General features: G+C 30.0%; 1 protein-coding gene across 3 annotated transcripts; it reads left to right on the forward strand.

Moving 5' to 3' along the window:
• The first annotated feature begins 1,414 nt into the window (after window positions 1–1,414).
• On the forward strand, window positions 1,415–20,384 carry LOC132940183 (uncharacterized). 3 transcript variants are annotated; one of them, XM_061007639.1, is made up of 4 exons: window positions 1,415–1,990; window positions 2,056–2,186; window positions 11,883–12,113; window positions 20,001–20,384. In XM_061007639.1, exons 2-4 carry the CDS (start codon window positions 2,117–2,119, stop codon window positions 20,138–20,140), a joined length of 441 nt encoding a protein of 146 aa, XP_060863622.1. In that variant the 5' UTR covers window positions 1,415–1,990; window positions 2,056–2,116; the 3' UTR covers window positions 20,141–20,384. The 3 variants fall into 3 exon arrangements, with proteins under 3 accessions (XP_060863622.1, XP_060863623.1, XP_060863624.1); XM_061007640.1 differs by having other exon boundaries at window positions 1,415–1,791; XM_061007641.1 differs by having other exon boundaries at window positions 1,415–1,766.
• The last annotated feature ends 750 nt before the right edge of the window (window positions 20,385–21,134 follow it).

Genomic DNA, 21,134 nt, shown 5'->3' on the forward strand with positions numbered 1-21,134 from the left:
CAGGCACGTACACAAAAAAAAAACATTGGAGGGGGGTCAATAGTATACTACTTCATTATTGAGTAACCCATAGTAATGAATCATGGATATGTTAAATTTGAATGATATTAATTTATATTTTATTATATATTTATATTTATATTAGTAATATGGTAGGTTAAATTAATTTTTTCCAAAAACCAATTTTGATTTCTTTAAAAATTAAACTTGAAATATCTATGAAAAAAAATGTTTGTCCTTATGTCATTTTTAAAGAATTGTATGTTTCTGAAAGATAAATTTAAGAGAAACCTTGTATTAAATTGTCAAGCCTTAGCCTAAGTAACTTAAATTGAAAATATTGCATACATTTTAAACTACAAAATATTGCATTATTATTTGACAAAAAATAATGTTTTTTCAATAAACTGGGTAACCAAAAAAAAAAATAATAGAATTTCTTAGGCTATTCTCTACATAATTTAAACAAGAACAGTTTTCTTGGCTTAAGCTTTTTTTTTTAAGTATAAATAACAATATCAGTTAACCAAACGTTTTTAATACTACTTACTAACTATTACAATGTAATTCATGGCCAACAAAACAACAGCTGTTTATGTTAATAACTAGTAATTGCCTACCTAATTGTCTACTACGCCACCATCTGTGTGAATCTTGCCACCAGCAAGACATTTTAAAAGGATGAGAACTTTATTTACCTTTTGTGTTTAGACTATTAATTTTATAACTGGTCGACCATTAAATCATAAAATATTATCAAAACCGATTGCGGCGATTTTAATTCGGACGATTATGCACGACGCCCCTCTCGCCCGCCAATCTCGTAGAAATAAAGCGAGAATCGGTCGACTGTAGCGGCCGGAGTTGCACTTACGCGCGAGAATCATAATAGGTATAATATTTTGTATAATAATATTGTCGTCGTCATTATTATTATAATAATTATTACCATCATTGTTGTGGTGTAACAGCCACTATTATATAGTGTTCGCTTTACAAATAGGATCCCCGCCAGCAGGATCCCACAGCCACATCGCCCCAGCGGTCCAATAAGTGAACAGGTAACTTAATTACCCCCTCCTCGCCCTGCATCCACGTGCAACAGGTATTTTGCGCCGACGGACAAATATAATACAAATATATTACAGGTACACATGTATATATTGCGTACGGTACCATTTTATACCAACACTGCGGTATACCCGGCTAAACCGGTAGCGTCGGTGGGACCTGACCCGCGGACAACGATAATAACAATTATAACAACTACAGGACGGCGCCGCCGCAGCGGGGCGAAGACGTGCGTCAAAGTTTCACCGCCCGCGACCGCCTACGCTCGACACCCTTCCCTTTTCGCGTCCTGTGTGGGCACGCGTACGTTAGGTACGTATCGCATATATAAACCACCACCGCGTTTTCGGCGGCTCAGAAAGCGTCGTTCGCTCGTTTCGGTCCGCACGCGAAATAATATTTAATAATTTTTTATAATATTAGCATACAGTCTTCGTTATTGTCATAGATAATTTATTGTCGTCGGAATATTCTGCCGCCGCCGCCGCCGTACCTCCCCGAAATCTTTTTTACCGCGTCGTCTGCTGCAGCGTCTCGCGCGCCATACACGGCCGGTACACGCGACGCCGCCGCCGCGCTCTCTCACCTGCGCCGCGGGCACGCGCGCGTTTTTCCGAACCGCCACACACCGCACCGGATAGGCCGACCGCGAGCAACCGCGCTCGAGAAAAACTCCTGCAGACGAACCGACCGAGGTATAGCGAGTCCACCACCGACGAGGTGCACATTATCTTATAATAATAATAATAATATTATAGAGACGTATAATAATTAATAGTATATTATAACAAAACCATAGTAATTATTGAAGCCGCGCGACAGCATAATAATTATTATTGTATTTTAAAAGCTCGACTGTCCGCAATAATATAATATACCGTCGGCACTATAATATTATATTATATACTATATAATATAGGTATATTTTGTTATATATTATTATTATAGTTAATAACTGTTATTATAAATATTACGTCGTATTAGGTATCGTTGTTGTCATTTCGCGCCGATCGCATCACAGAACCGACAAACGCCGCGCGACAATATGGTACACTTGACGTTGGTCGCCGGCCTAGTCTTCGGCTTTGTCGCCGCGTCCACCGCCGGAATCACTGGTAAGATTACGTTCAATTCTGTAAAATATGTATTAATATAATATTATAATAATCTCATTAAATATATACTAAAATATGATAAATTTACCCATTGCAGTATTGCACCCATGTATACACGTCCTCTTAGGGCTACTGTCTATACCGTGTTTTTGTTATTTTATTATTTCCTTAAGTTGTTTCCGTCGTTCTGATGTCGACGAGTAAGTTAAAAATATGCAAAAACTGCACGTGGCGACAGTGGTTTTAAACATATTCTATAAGATATATACAATACACTAGGTATAATATATTATATGTATTGAAAATTTGATTTACTTTTATAAATATTATTTGTTTTTATTATTATTCCGTCGAACCACTGATAAATAAAATGACCAACATTTTCATTTTATTCGTATTTTGACTGATTAAAAACTCCAATGAATTTATTGATTACGTGTAATTTAACCATTAGATTTTGTAAAATACTGTACCTATTGCAGTATAAAACTATAAAAGTAATAATTTATTTGCTTATTCAGCTATAAGTGTTTTTTTTTTTTTATAATATTGTACTCATATCACAATATTTTTCTAATATTCCCAAAGATTTAAATGATTAAAAATCAAATCTAAGCTTTTACCACCCTCAGGAAAAAGTTTCGTGTTTCATGGCACCACAATGACTGTACATAGAATATTGTATAGTAATATTATACTATATAGTAACTATTATTTAGATAAACTTTTTTTTCCAAGTACTTATAATATAAAATAATTATCTTAATATTCACATACATTTGTTGACGGAACCCTTACGTTCCGTGGAACACGCTTTGAAAATAGCTGAACTAGTATAATATTATATACTATATAATAAATATATAATATAACATATTACGTGTACCCAAGTCAATATTTAGTTTTTGACTTTACTCCAATGAAATAAATAATAAGGCATAAGCACTGTTTGGAAATATTAGTTTAATAAAGCTTAATCAAACTAAACTTTTCAATACCTTATTTGTATTAATTTATATAAATATAAGTGGCAGACATTGGCAATATTTTTTTAACGCTATCACCGATTTTTAACAAAAATTTTTGTTGGTTTTAGTATTATTGAGTATAGGTGTTTATGTTCATTCGAATACAACTATTTTAACATATTATTATAATAATCAACATGCGCTTTCAAAATATTTCACCCAAATTATTTTTAATTAATTAAAAATATGTGCATGAAACTATATCAATTAATTGTTAATGAGTGGTTCGTTAAATTAGTGGTGTATTACCTACGTATTATAAAATGTATATTAGTACCTATATTTCATTATAATTCATGATTATATTATATTAGTATACAAATAAATGTCCATGCTATCAATATGGTAATCAATTAGCTACCCGAAACTGTTGACTAATTATAATAAAATTAATGTGTAATAATAATTTGCCCGTTGTTAGATAGATATAAATTATAGGCACATAATAATTGATAAATGATAATACTATCATAATACCAAACTCTATAATCGTATGATCGTATAGGTAACTTCGTTATTTGTTGCTTATAACACATTTTCAAATTTATGACGTTTTTTAATTACTATAACATTATAAACATTTCATGTATAACGATTTTATATATTTTGTTTAAATTAAAATGAAAATGCGCTTTACTTTTAGAAATAGGTTTATATTATTTGTTTTTATTCCGCTGAATTGATACAAAGTAAAACATCAATATTTTCAATTTATTCATATTGTAATAGATCAATAACTGGTATCAATTGATTAACTAGTGAATTACGTGTAATTTGACTGTTAGAATTTATAGTAATATTAGATATTAGTTATGATTCATCTACGTATATTTTCATACGATTATTACGAGTTTGTGATATTATACCTAACGCCTATGACGCGTTATACTACAGGTGGTAACATTTTAATTAAATATTCATATTATAATATTATTTAGAATATTTCATTAACAAAACGAGTAGATAAACGATTATTTATAGCACAATTCCTAGTTAACAAACACGGCTTGTATCAGGAATAAAACCATATAATACACTCAAAAAGACCTCACAAAGTCACAATAATTATATTTCGACTTTTCGAGAAATCTCAAGACGTGGTCGTTTCTCGTAAACCTATCGGCGTTTAACGCAGCTTAATTTTGGAAATTTTAATATAGACACACAACGAGTAAAGAAATGACAGAAATAAACAGAAATGCCAATAATTCTTACATGACGTTTTAAATGTAAAAAAACCTCTGTTTTATAATAACTGTTTCGGATGTATCTCATTATTGAGTAAGTCACTGTAATGCAAGTGTTAAATTTTTTGTATCTTTAAATTTGAATTTAATATCAAATTGTTGCATAAATAAAACGCGATTATTAGCGGAGAGGGTGTGTGAGTGTGTTAACCTCTTATATTTGTCGATATTTTATAATTTATATATTATATGGTTATTAATTAATTATTGTTCTATATTAATAACTCTAATACAGCAAATTGGACTTATTTTTGCTAAAAGCATCACGTACCTATATAAGTATATTATAAGATAATTATTATTATATTGAATCTTATATTATAGTTATTAACTTACAATTGACATACTGAACGGTGTAAATATGTTCGTAGACTCAGTATAAATAGCTTAATAGTTATAACTTATAATTATTATAGTATTAATATTTTTAAAAATGCACTGCGTATAGAAAATAAGAATAAATTATTATTATTTGAATTATTACAAAATAACTAACATTGTAAGTAGAAATATCATAATTTTTCGTTGAAATGTCCTATTTTGTCAATTGACGAATGTTGAATTTCAAATGTCTATAAAAAATATCGTGATAATGTATTTTCTATAATTTTTGATCGTTATAAAAATAATTTAGGAAAAACCTTATAATTATTTAATTTGTTATAAAAAAAAACTAGGTATTTATTTAAATTGGAAAAAAAATAAGAAATAAAATATAAATGTGAGTATAAAAATAACCATTTAATTTCATTAATAATAATGTCAGGATAATGGTAATTTAAGTTATTGGGAAACATGTTATTAATATTTTTAAAAATGCACTGCGTATAGAAAATAAGAATAAATTATTAATTTTTGAATTATAACCAAATAACAAAATTAGTTTTGTTAAAATTGGTGTTTTGCAAATATATCTGTTTTTTCGTAATACATTTTAAAATACGGAGAAGAGTTTGAAATGTCATAAAATATAATATTTAATATAATTCTACCTATTAAGTAGGTATTATTAAAATTTGGACGTTATAACAATTTAAATTACAATGCGTTTAGTTGAAGACTCACGGTAAAAAACTGTGAACACACTTGTTGATGACAATGGTCCAAAACAATAATTTATTGTAGTCGTGTACTCGTGAGTTGTCATGCATATAATAAACATCTAAACAGTAATCGGATTCACTATTATAGTACTCAAACGATTGCCGAACTAATTAAATGTGTTCGACATTTCCTAGATGGATAAAATAAATTCTAATTTCAAAGTAAACTTAACTTTTGCATCGATATATTTCAAATGTCCAAAAGAGATTTATCATGTCATATCGAGTTTAAGATCCATGTATATTATTATATTATTTAAAAATAATGTAGTTTACTCATAATGTGTGTAAAGTAGGTGAATAATATTACTTAACTATAACATCAAACGTGACGTAAGCAAAATTCCAAAAGGTATTACCAGAACTTTTCAATACTTTGACTTACCCTGTTCATTAAATCCAAATGTACATACTTTGACATAATGATAATTGTTTAATTACTAATAGTCTGTTAACGAGATATTGGTAATTAAATATTAGATGCAACAACACTGTAAAATCATAATTGACATCATGAGTACGGTGTAATCGATTAGGTTTTTGTGTGTACAATGTTCATAATATTTAAAATTAAGAAATAATTAATTCAAAATAATACGATTTGGTATTAAAATGCATACCAAATAGTCGTAAAGCAGTAAAATGCCAATGTATACTTCAATACTATTGATCAATAAAAAAAATTTTACAACAAACTATAAATCGCTTCACTCATCATTTTATCGAATAATTTAGTTTAAAGATACCTACATAAGATATTAATATAATGATATGGATATATTATGCATATTTAGTTGAATCAAATAGTGTGAATACAATTTACTACAATGGTTCGACAAGTGTAGGATGGTCAAGTAAATAAATTTCCATTAAAATATTATACTTTACACTTTAGTGTACTTTACATGGTGGGTACTGTTGAACATTTTCACGCTGAAATATCAAAACTCGGCATATAAGATCTAAATATACTATACATAATATATTTGAATTTTACAAAATAATGCATAAGGCAAATCGTCATTATCAGAAAATAAAGATATTCTAATTATTTATCACGGTCGTTCTCTCACACTAAAGCTTATTAATGTATATTGTAACATACACATTCCGTAATATACATAGGTATATAAATATTTAAAATTGTCTGTTCTAATAAAAGACTTAATAGAGTTAAGTCTTAACTCTTATAGTTTAATTGTAATAGTATTTCAAACATACTGTTTGCCGGTTACATTAAATATGGAGTTTTACCGTTTGTATACAAAATAGTGGCTCAAATTCAATATAAATAATTGTAAATCTTTTGTACACCTGACATTATAATAATTAATAAATAGGGTGTTTCATAAATTGTGCTTCTTTCTTAATTACTCTTTAATACACTTATTCAAATCCTGATTTTCGGAACTTTTAAGTATACTTAAACATCATATACATTAAAATGGGTACTTATTTAAAGTTTAGAATGGAAATATTAAAATAATTCAAACCACTGTGCTTTTGCATCCAAAAGACTCGTGCCGGCTTGCATAAAAAATTGATCAATTTAAAGGTCCACTTAAATTTAATGGACTAATTAAACTAAATCATGTTTAAGATGCCATTAGTTCACATTGATTCATTAAATGTTTAGCGATTGTTTATGTGACCCGACTTAAATGTAAAAAAGTTACAAAACACGATAATTCATCTCTTTAAGTACATATATTATTTTTCGTTTTATTGAAAATCAAACAAAAAACAAACAATAAATTTAAACATGGATGATAAGTGGATAAATAAAATACTATTGACAGAATAAATTATGCAGATGAATATAAAATAATAATAATATTATACATGGACCCTATATAATAAAGCCATTAACAGCTGAGACGACCGGAAAATGAAATTAAAATAACCTAATTGTATTGTAATTTCAAAGCAATATCACTGCAGACAATACGCACGAATTAAATATTTTTTAATTACGTTTGCGAGTAAAAATTAAAAATCCAGGTCGGGTCACCACATTTAAATGTACCTATAACGATCTCAGCTGAATTCTCCGTACGGTCAATTTCGCCGTTTCGCTATTAAAACCAAATCAAAAAATGCGAAATATGTATGTACATATACATATATAATCTTATAATATTTACGCATTCATTACGGCGATAGCTCTGATGTTTAATTTTTTGGCAAATTCGCGGTTAACGTACCACACACGGACGCCGGGCCGTCTACCATTTACGTACCTCAAATGCATGTGAACTCGACCGAAATTCGCTTCTCAATAATTACCGCTTATATTACTTAATATAATAATATATTCGACCTATTTCAAACCATGTGGTCCTTTGTTCGGCATTATAATCAGATACCCACGTTCGATTATTAACGCACAATTAAGTAAGTACATCCGTATACGACGCTATGTGGCTATCGGACTTGGACTTGAAATTTCCACTCTGTCATATTTTAGAACACCGAAATTCCTCGGCGCTCATTGTCACCCTCTAATATAATACCAAAATCAGACAAAAGATTACGAGTACTTACGTCTTACACACGACTCATAAGTAGGTACCTGATAGTATATACTGCATGACACACACGCATATAATATATTTTTCATTTTTTACCCAAAACTACGGAAATCTCATTATACATTTTAAACAGTTGAAGAAACCTGGTGCTGGGTTTTTTAGAACTATATACTTTTATAGTATATGATAAGACGTAAGTTTGATGACAAACTACCTAGTTTATAATATTATAACATAGCAAAGAATATTAACATTTATGGGATACCCAACCTGAAACTTAATTGTTTTTTTTTTTTTCTATCTAAGTAATAATCTCTAGGCCATTATTGTCTTATTAAACTTCGATGTACGCATTTCTGGGAAGTGAGATAGAGAAGATAATTGTTTATTTAGTTGATTACTGAGTTTAAATTTATATGAAATGTAATATAATTTGACTAATTGATTAAGTAAAGGTAAGAATTTTAAGGTCTTAGTGAAGATTTTTATTTGTTAAATACCAACGATAGGAGTTATATTTGTCACAAGCGGATAAGTTGAAATTCCCGAAACGTTTTGAAAACAACATATTATTTAATAAAATTATTATTTGTATTATTAATTTATTAGGTATGTATCTATATTCATTTATAGCAAAGTTGGGCAAAAAACTATGGTTATAATACTGATGATTTGAGTTTGAATTGGAACTACAAATTAGGATGATTTATTATTTCTAATTAAAATTGAGTATGAAATTTAAATAATTTCATGAATTTCATAATATAATATATTTCAAAATTCAAAGTACCTACCAATAATTTTACTGCACAATATATTCTATTGATGAATTCATTGAACTAAGTTAAATTAAATTATAAGTGAATAATAAATTATAGATAATATTAGATATTATAATCTTTATAAACTTATATTTTTATATTTTATTTCTTTATATTTTTACCGAGATGTTTTAAATTTTTGTAAATATAATAGGGTACTTAATATGGGCTTCAAGCAATACCGTCAATGTATATACCTATAATTACACTATACTGTTTTAGTATCATCACACACGTTTTAATTACGCAATGTATTATTAAATCTGTTTTACTCAATTTATTGTATTTATAAAATATGTTCAAAGAAACTTTCTTGGCAGTAGAGAAAATTCAACACAATTTACAGTCCAAAAGTTCAAAGCACATCAAACGTAAATAATTTGAGTACCCGTTCTCGAAAAATTTAAAATAGTTACAATACGTACCTATATCACAATTATAATATTCATAAATAAATTGTTAATTTGATCGCTCGATTTTTCAGCTTATAACTACTATTGTCTGTGGTACTCTATAGACGTACATAATGCTAATTTTAAATTAAAACTACCTACATATTTTTCAGTAAATTTGTATAGGTACTACAAAACAGTTTTAAATAATATGATTTTCTGAGACACCATTAAGTGTATTTTTATGCTGACAACAAATTTATATACTAATAGAGTTGGAGATAATTTATTGTCCCAAGCGGTATAAAACGACATATATTTAAAATCAAAACATGGAAGTAAAAAACTAAAGCCACCAACACGTGCAGCAATATTCTGAAAGTCTGAACCAGTGACGTGTTTAAATTTATCAAAGGGGGATAGAATTTTATTCATCATAAATAATGATAACAATTTCATTAATATTTAAACGTATATTGCATATAATATTATTTTATTACATATAAGCTGAGTTTAATGAAGGTGGCTCGAACACGTCATCATGCATGAGTCTATTGAATTCCTCTACTTACATAAATGTTCAATATACTCTGAATTGCAATGCAAACTACGTAGGTAGGTACCTATCCAAAGTCTCGTGTGACATTCGATGTAACTATTGTAACTATTGAGTAACTGAAAGACTTAACGTTAAAGAAAAGAATTATAAAGATAACTTTTTCTGGATTTATTTCATATGGAGCTTTTTGCTCTCGAGTATTTAAATATTCACTGTACCTTATTTAAAATTATACATTTTAATAGATTTTGCATAAATACGGTCTATTTATTTAGCAGATGCAGATTTCATGTGAATTTTTTGTACCACATCTGCTGTTGAAGTTTTTTTATATAACCTCACCATACACCATTATCGGTATACATATAAATATTGTAATACCGTCCAGAAAACTACCGTAGGTAGAAAGAGTTTTGACACTGACGCTCTCTATCGTTAAAGTTTTGATGCAACCACTATTACCCCTTCACCCCACACATTTAAAAAAATGTGTCACATGCCACTATTTAGATCAAAAAGTTTGCAATAATTTACAAACACTCAACATTTGACACAGTGTACATGTAAAATATACAGGTTTCTTTATCATAAAATAATTTTCTAATTTAGGAAATTTAGAAATAATTAGTGTAATTTAAAAAATTGTCTATGGCTTTTTAGAACCTGTATCACCTATACTATATTAATATAAAAAAATCTCAGATTGTATCATCCGAAGTCCAAATCAATGAATACAACAAATAACATTTATAAACTACACCAATACTAGGTTAAGTAGGTACTAAGTTAGGAACTTTATTGTATTTATATGGTTTACTAACGAAAAAAAGATTATAATATAGTTAAATAACTATCTACTAAGTTACTAAGTAGTACCTATATGTAACTACTACAAAATTAAATTTTAATTCTTACTCTATAGTAGGCAATACATTATCTCTCAGTCAGTAACAATAATATTGAAATTTAAAAAAGATACAATAATTCTGGCAGAAAACATAATTTACATATCGATTTAACACAATTAAAAACTATTTTTGGCTTATTCCAAACATAATATCATAATTATTAAATGACAAATATTTATAAGTTACCTATCTGATTTTAATTTTGAAAACACGCGTTGAGATAATTGTATGTTCCTTTCTAGGTCAGTTCTAGGAAATTTAATTATCTATTACTCATACTCAATGACCAAAGTTGTTAATTTTATGAACTTTTGTAAAATGTTTGTATTTTGAAATACATAAAATGAAAATAATATCCAATCTCAATAGTTGATAATAATAATTAAATATTAAAACAACGTTTAACGACTGTTTAATATAAATTAATATAATATGATTGTACGGTATATATAATTAACTATATAAAAATAATATTGTTGTTATGTTGCGGCGGCAACAATGATATTATACTAAATTATTTTACTATAAGTACGCAAATATTACGGATGTATAAAACTGTAAAAAAGTTTTCGCTTTTTGACGAAAGTAACGTGATTGACAATTATTGTTTAGACTATTCTTGTACATTTTACATAGTTTCGTGGAAATGGTTCATTGACATTAAAATGTGCACTTACGACCCGAGAGCCGTAGAGTCGTGTCTTACTTGGTAACATCTAACATGACGATAACAACCATTGCGACCTATTGTATAAAATGTAAGCCTTGTCGAAACACGTAAATGCCCTAGAATATCCCGCTTCAAACGTCCATATTGAAATTGTCAACTGCAGATAACCCTCTGTATAAGCATTATACAGCAACTATTACAGCGTTTAAGTGAATTCTTAATAAATATTCGTTTAAACGTTTGATACATTATAAAATACTTCAGTTGTCGTCTGAAATACGGATTCGCCCTAATATACTCGCCCACTTATGAACACATTATGGATGTTTAATTTTGCATACAAAATAAATAATAATATTTCGACTAACTTAATTTTATCATACGAACCCCTCACTGCTTGACTGCTTACGACTGACGGCGGGGTGTGTATGTTGCAGACGACGGCACCGAAGGTTTGTCAGCGGTGGGAGCTCCTTGGGAGGACAGCCGTTTGGACGAGAGGATTTACGCGGACACCCCAAACTATCTGACGTTCCAGCTGAACCGCAAGAGATATTCCGTACCCTATCACCCGGTGGCCAGGTTGAGAGCCAGTCAAACGGCCGGCGTGGTGCTACCGTACGCCATGATCGCCAACAGGAACTACATGAACGACGATGGAAACCGATGTAATGATTATATTATATAAGTACATAACTATAATATTAAGTAATATAATAATCATAATATTATATATTATATTGTATAGTATTTAGATTTATAATATAATATAATTATGTCTCATATAGGACCCTACGGTACAAGTAGGCACCTATGATACATCTACACGCACACCTGTAATAAATTCTATAATTTCTAAAGATCGGTCGTAGGTCGTAGGTCGTATACGATACATCTATTATTCAGTAAACCGTGTAATATTTTTTTTTTCAAAACAATAAGATCGATTTCACAACGGTTAATTTCTCTAGAAATTTGTCGTCTGCAAATACCCCGCGTAACCTTGGGGTCCGTTCGAGTTAACAAACGTAGTCGGCTGCGACCAGTTGTCATCGGGGGCCGAAGTCGGGCAAACACCCGTTCGCCACACCAGTCAGTTATCTGTATACCTGTCGTGTAGTGTCGCCACGCCTCTAGTGCACAAGTCGACCACCGGCCACGTTTCTTAACTCGATCAGAGTATCTGAGTATACATACTTTGAGGGATTGACGTTCATCGGTAATCGGGTGGTACGCGACTCGTCGGAGGTGATCGATAATCGGTAACACCTCAATACCGCACATACTATAATATTAATGCTATAATAAATTTTAATGTGCATAATATACCTGAACGGTGACGCGGGAACGGTAGGTTCGATATTCACGGCAGAATGGTCGTCACACTGGACAAAAACTTACGCATTTTTCGCGGACGTGACACAACTGTTTGTCGATCGAGAATCGGACACTGAGAAAACCTCAGAAAGCTTCGACGACCGTTTCACAATACTGACCGGCGCCATAATATCATATGCATCGCAATTGCGGTTACGCGTTCGCCTCGAATAAGTTAAGATGCCTTTACACTGTATCGTGTCGTCCATAATTTAACACGCCGTAGTTGTTAAAACTACAGTGTTTTGATTGGCCGAACATTGTGGTTACCTAATTAATATACCATGTTACCGAGCGTTACCGGAAAGTTGAAAAATATTTAACTTGCCGTCGCGCGGTAACAGTGGTTTAATTGTTATCGACTACTTTCTGTCAAAATAATAGCCATGCTCATTTGATAAGGTTACACGATACGCGGTTACATTCGTTAACCTAATACCGTTCTAACAAGAACGTGATAAAAAAAAAAAAAACATATGGACGACACGAAACAGTGTACTGTGTACAGTGTAAAGGTGGGTTCACAGTTTCACACTTACACCGTGTCGTGTTGTATCTAGTTTTTATGATCGTGTGATCACATTTATCACGATCATCATCGTTTCGTGGGTTTTATACCAAAATACAATACCAACGATACCAAAATTATTATCAATTCCAGTAAATGTTATTATTTTTTTCAGTTATCATTTTTCTGCACTTAATCTGTAACCACACGGCCAAAAGTTGAATATATTCAACTATGCGGTATCGTTTGGTTACTGTGGTATCGTGTGATAAAATTATGATATACCATATGGTAAACCTCAATAGAACCACGCGGTTCAGCCAATCAGAGAAAATTTTTCACACGACTCGACACGACACGGTGTAAATGTGAACCCCCTTAATAAAGGCACCTTTACCGTAAACAGTATTATGATTGGTCAAACGGTCACCACGATCGAACCACTACGCGTGGGTTTAGAACCGCACCGAAAAATTTTTCGGCGACAACTTTACGAGTGCGTCGCGTCTTTTATCTAACTATATTTGTACAGATTTACTCGTCTTGGCAAAAATTCAATGACACGGAAAAATAAAATTCGTATTGAATGATGGCCGCGACGCGTCCCATAAGCGACGGTCCGCGGCAGATTGCGATGTAACGACAACACGCGCATAATATAGCTTAAGCGATCCATAGACCTGCACGCGCCGCTTGTTCCTTCAGCGTGGCCCGGTTTCCTGCTTGTTTCCCGCACCAAGCCGTGCCGCATTATTTCAGGTTTATTTCGATTTTCGCATTGTTTGAAATCAATTTCTGGTTTCACAATTATATCAAGAACTCGTGAGTGGTGTCACCGACTGTTGTGGTTCAGTGTGGTCTAAAACATAACCTATGTACTTATTTATAGCATTGAAACAAATTTTTAAAAGTCTTATTGTTAGCAACCCATATGAATATAATATAACTATATATTATGGTATGAAACATTCTTTGAAAATAAAAATCGTTAAAAAATGTGATTCGTGTGCAATTACATCTCAACAGATATTTACGATTTCCTCATTTAATGACTTCATAAGCCGTCAGGGAGTCTGTTGCAGGAGTGCACCCACAACTCTTGTCTTTTTGAACAATCGTTTTTGACAATATTGCTGTTATATAATAAAATATAATCATCTATTGAAATATGTATTTTATGTGCTTTTATAATATTATACTCAAGCCCTTAAAAATGAGAAATATAATTTCTGCACATTTTAGATTCTGAGCGAAGCGATGAATGTATGAATCAATGAAACAATGATGTGTGTTTTTTTTTTATATTTGTGGTTAAAAATGTATAAAATGTTTAACTTTAATGGCTAAGGATATAAAATTTAAAACAAGGCTCCACGTAAATAGGTTATATATAAATTACTTTATTCACAATAATATCATCAAATATACTTGGTAATATCATAGCCTGACTGACCGTTTTCGCTCAGAGTCGTTTTTCTTATACAATGATATTATATCATTGAATTCAAATTTAACACCATCCATTACAGTGACCCACTTGTAACCTACTGTACAGCAGAGCGATATCCACTAATCCACCTTTTTTTAAAATTTTTTTTAAATTTTTTTTTTATTTTTGTGTCTGTCATCACCTTTTAGGACAGTAAAAGTGCTTGGATTTTCTTCAATAGTAACTTTTCTGATAGGAAAGTGAATCTAGTTGGTACTTTGGAAGGTCAAAAGTAAAAATTTCCCAGTAGTTTTCACAAGCGACGTGAAAAACAAAAGAAAAATTAAGGAAAAACGGGAATTTTTACGCAAAATCTGTTTTCGAGAAAATCGATTTTGGTTTTTGGTGTAACTCTAAAACAAATGACCGTAGGGACATGAAAATTTCACTGAATGTTCATATTAGCATTTTCTATACTCCATAAAATGTTGAAAATATTTTGAATCTTTTTGAGCTGTTTACGGATATTGTCAGTTTTCAATTTTTTTAGTTTTTTTTTCTATAAATATCAATAAATTTTTATTTGTTGGGTAAAAAAGCGTGAAAATTGAATATAAAGCTCCTGATATATCTTTCTAAGTTGAAAAATATTAAAAATACATAGGCACAATTTTTTTTTATAAGCATTTAAAGTTCAAATTTTGACAACATTTATCAAATTTATAATTTATTAATTATTTTGTGGTTAAAAATGTATAAAATGTTTAACTTTTATGGCTAAAGATTGAAAATTTAAAACAAGGCTCCGAGTAAATAGGTTATATATAAATTACTTTATTCACAATAATATCATCAAATATACTTGGTAAAATCATAGGCTGACTGACCGTTTTCGCTCAGAATCGTTTTTCTTATACAATGATATTATATAATTGAATTCAAATTTAACACCATCCATTACAGTGACCCACTTGTAACCTACTGTACAGCAGAGCGACATCCACTTATCCACCTTTTTTTTTTATTATTATTGACTTATTCAAGTTACAAATGTATTATTATATTATTGTATGGTATCGATTTCGACTATTCAGGATATCTTGGGTAGACTATATAATGACGACCATACCAGTTATACCTATACAAAAACTGTGTAAGTACATATGCAAATTCTTTCAAATCACTTGAAAATTATTGTTGGTGTGGTTCAAAGTGTTTTGTACTATGTGGGTGGTCAACTTTACATACGTTGACACTGCTCTCGTTGAAACTCCTATAATCGCTGAGCGGTTGCAAGTCCTTCGGCATTAGCGTGATCTATATACAAATCTAATAATATGGTGTTTAACGACTGTCAATATTTTTGACATGTCAATAACATTTGTAATTTGTAGACGATATTATAATAGGTGTGTATAGTCATTCAATGTGAGACAGGTAGAAGGGTCTAGCGATTAAAAAAATAGAGGTTAGTTACAAAATATGCACTTATAATACGTCATAACATAGGTATACCTAAGTTACCCGTATTAAATATACCCGTCAACATTTCAAAAGCGATAAACTTTAATACTTTATACTTATAAACATTTACATTTTACATTTTTTTTTACTTTGATACAGCAAAATAACAAGTCATTGTTTTTTATTTAAATACATACAATTTCGTAAAAAATTTGTTAGTTCGACCATTATAATATTGTAAACATCCTAATGCTATTATACAATTATTTTCATCTTTTCAGACCAAATAGATTCCCCTGTTAATCGTGCTATTCAAATAGTCGTAGAATAATACAATTCTCTTATATTTAAATATGGCCATATGGCATACAAACCTCGAGCCAAGCCCTCAAACATAATTCAAACATTCCTATTCATATAGTGCCATAAAATAACCAAAGCACCTTTCCAGGTTTCGAATAATACATTCCATAATAATGACTTCGCTTCAAAGCGTCGACAAAACTTTTTACGAACGCTTAAACTTTGACCTATCCAACTACACCGTAATCCTTTAATAATATTCTACAAAATGGGTTTGTAGTTATAGGTATCTAGGGTGATCTGTTTTAAACGCAAAATATTACGGTGTCGTGAAAAAGCGACAGTATAAAATTATAAAATCATTCACTCAACAACCAACACTGCATGAAGTTCTATCCATGTGGAATAGTTTCTTCACTAAACGTTCATGATTATTTAGGTTCATCATTTAATATTATAATATTCATAATCCATGCTTATTGAAAAATAATCGTTTACAAAATAATATATATTGTACTATAATAAAACATACATGATAAACAAATAAAATAAAAGAATTCCTAAAATAACCGTACTACTCAATTTTCACTCGTGTCGTGTTGTATTCGTGTAGTCCTCTTTTATTAATATAATGGCACTACTTTTCACACCATGTCCGCGAGAAGGTCCCTAGTGGCCGCACGAGATTCGTTATACCGTTTATATGACGTGCGTGTACGCATTCGTTTCCAAAAAACAGCCTTTTTTTCCACAAAAACGGTAGTTTTGTTTCCTCTTCATAAGTACATAATATCATACATTATACATGTGACGAGTATTTTCAATTGTACACGACGGACGGAAGTGAAAAACATAACCCAGGCTTGCCGACCAATATAACAGCCCAAAATAAGATATTTTTTTGTTATAATACTATATAAACAATAATAGAAAAGCCCACTCGAAGTCCGTACACCTAACGACCGCAAAAATATATAGTTTTTCGTTTCAAAGGTTCGTTGAGACGAGGTTTATGATATTATTATTATTTCCAAAAACGCGTTGTTATTTAGTTTATATATTATAATATTATATTATCGTTTATGATAATATGTATATAATAATCACAATATCGTAGCGTAGTATTAATATACTGTTAAACCGATCATTTATTTATGTATTGTAATCGGTCTGTTTATTATTGGAAATTAACCACCAAAAAAAAATATTTATCTGCAAATTACAAATCCTCGTTCGAATAATAATCAAATCGTTACCAACGCACGATATTCGTATATCAAAAATTGGTAAATATAAAATATTTCAAGTAATAAATAGTACCTATATGATATGTACATATAAATCAAATAAAAATAATGTCAACACTGTAGTAAAATATACTGTGATATTATTTGTTCTACTAAAAATTATACATTACGATTTGGATACATTGAGCGATTTATGGCCGTTTTCGCATGTCAACAGATCTGATCGGATCTAAATAAAAAGTCATATTATACTTATAATATGTTTTATTATATACCTATATTACAATAAACGATATGTACTTATCCATATATAATATATATATAAATATTATGCATGATTATGACAATTGTTTCGATCCATATCCCGCATAAAATGGAAAGGTACTAAAATCAAGCATATAGAAATAATTATAGTACGAATCATAAATGTATATGTACATTACGAACTGTTGTAAATAATAAAATACAATCGAATAATATTTTCATGATTCATGTTATAGATGTAGTTCTATTCCACTTAAACAACCGATAAAGTAAATTTATAGTAAAAAAAAAATTGCGAGTAAAATTTATTTGTCAAAACTAAGCATTATTTTTTTACCATTATAGTTAATCGTTAATGTCTTGAATTTTGTTTTGTGGTTTAATTTTTGTAACAATTTTAGTAGGTAAACTTACTTATTTCTTTGACGCTTTTATTCTTCCTCATTTTTAAATCGAAATGCTAGGAGCAACTATTATATTAGGAACAGAATAATATTATGTTATATAAGCTACTTATGATAGCTCTCACGTTTTGTGTAGGTTATCAACAAATTAATATGTTATAAAGTAGGTACCTATACAACCTATTGTTTTTGGCTCGTAAAAATTCGATTTTTTTTTTCTACAATAAAAAAATAGAATTTAACTGTAATATGGATGGACGAACACCGCACAAAATAGTTCCATTATTCAAGCACAATTAAAAATAAATTAACAACGCGTAGGATATTTTACAGTCGTATAATAAGTATAATACATTAATACCATTGGGTATTGATTATAATATATTACTAAGTAACATAATATAATCAATGATAATACTCATCACACACGGACACACGCCTAATTGGTCTGTTCGAATATTGATGTGAATGCGTGACATTTATATATGACTGCAACTTTGGACAATGATATATTTTCATATATATATTTATCACTATAATAAATGATAAAATTGAATGTACTAAAAACCTTTAAAATTGCATTTAAAACAAAAAAAAATTAACTAAAATCAACATTTTAAAATATAAAAGTAGGTATCGTCTTATTGAAAAAAAAACTATATTTGTGTAAAGGTTAGCATATTAAATTTTAAAAATAATTGGGTAACTAGTTTTGCTGTATAGTATTATATATAGGTATCGAATGTATCTTGTCAATGTGTGAACCACTATGGCTGTAATTGATTTGTTAAATTTAAATTCAATTATAAATCATTATGATATTTTATTAAATATCTATACCTACTGCTATTATAGAAATTTATTTTTTCAAAATGTTTTTGACAAAACAAATCGCATGTTATGTCAATATTTTTTTTTTACAAAATTAAAGCTTCAAAATTCAAATACATTGTTCATTATAACCTACGATAGTTTAAAGTTTTATACGATTGTAACATTTTATGCCGCTATAAAAATACAATAATATTGTGATAGTATACCTACTTATAATAGGTTTCTGTACAGTGTTCTACATACATGCGGTGAGATCGGCTATATTGAAGAAATCTATAATTCTCGATTGTTGTTCGGTACCGAATGCTTCTTTGGATAAGATGGTGTTGATGTAAGATTTTTTTTATGAGGGTATTGGTAGTTGAAACCTTCTAAGAATGTGTATTTCACGGAGAGTACACAAAGGCGAGTTTTCCACATGGATTCATGTTCCCTGCGGTATATTAAAATTATTTTAATATTTATCATATAACACTATATAGCTGTTACTTGTAAAGCAATTTTAAACCGACGAACCGGTGTGAATTATAAGTTCACTACCTATGAAAATATATTTGACCCCAACCCTCAAACTTCTCCTAAGTTCATATAACATAATATTTTAACTTTGTGACTTATTTTATAAGAATTACGTCTTACATAAATATTCTTGTAGCTAAAAAAAATTGTATTTTTCGATAATCGACACGGACGTATACTTTAATCGTATTTATGTGTATTTTTAGTCGAACCAGTGTGGAAGCCGACCGCAGCCGAACTACTGACTGTGCTGATGAACCGTCGGAAGAATGCGGACACCGGAATGGACAACACAAATTTCATGCGATTCGGTATCAGTAAAAGAACGCGTTTCGACGATAAATAAAGAGCCTTCAGCGCGCGCGCTTCTCATTTCTGTAACGGCCATTGTGGGCTATTATTATTATTACTATTATTATTATTATTATCATTATTATTATCCCCAAAATAGTTTCATTGTAAATTATAAACACGATGGCATAACTCGATTTTATCGTTTGGTTTTAATAAAACATTTTTTTTTTCTAAACATCTTATCACATAATATATTCGTATACAAAATTGTAATAAAAACAATATAATATAAATTATATATTATTACATTATAATAATGTTCCTATGTCAACGCACACACCTATAATACTATGAAGGTATTTATTTCATATTATTTAATATTTATATAGGTACAGTAGGCGTATACGTATTATATTACATGATACAATAATAATTATACAATATTTGGGCACTGCAGTGAACGGATGATTTTAGTTTTTTTTAAAAGTCAAAAAATCAAAATTCGAAATGTTTGTACAATCAATGGTAATAAACCTCATACTTGGTACACGGTATACGTACGAATCACACTCGCATTGTCTGAACACTTCATTTAAGTACCACTGATAAATTAGTTATGAAAAAAAAACAACAATAAACACCCTTTTTATTGTTATTATTGTAAACATTTCATGCGATGAGTGGCTAATGTTCTATGCACGTCTTATGTTTATTGAATGTTTATTTTTGACAATTTACGTGTAGATTGATTTTTTTACTAATTTATCAAGTATAACATATATTATAGTTAGAAATAGAGAAAAAGGGGGAGAAAGAGAGAAAGATTATATGTCTACCATATACAGTGCAGCAACACGTTGGCTACACATGGACGAATCGTTATGGAAAATCATAGACTGGTGCAATGGCGGAGCTTGTTACGAGGATCCGGCGCTATTAAAGCTGTATTGGCTGTCAGTGCCATTTCTCTCACTCTTATGATAAAACTCTTGCTATCTCTCTTAATCCGTTTGGCACGACCACTCCTTCCAGTCCTCGGGATCAAT

The sequence above is a fragment of the Metopolophium dirhodum genome, chromosome 3, assembly GCF_019925205.1.
Source record: "Metopolophium dirhodum isolate CAU chromosome 3, ASM1992520v1, whole genome shotgun sequence".
Classification (NCBI taxonomy): domain Eukaryota; kingdom Metazoa; phylum Arthropoda; class Insecta; order Hemiptera; family Aphididae; genus Metopolophium; species Metopolophium dirhodum.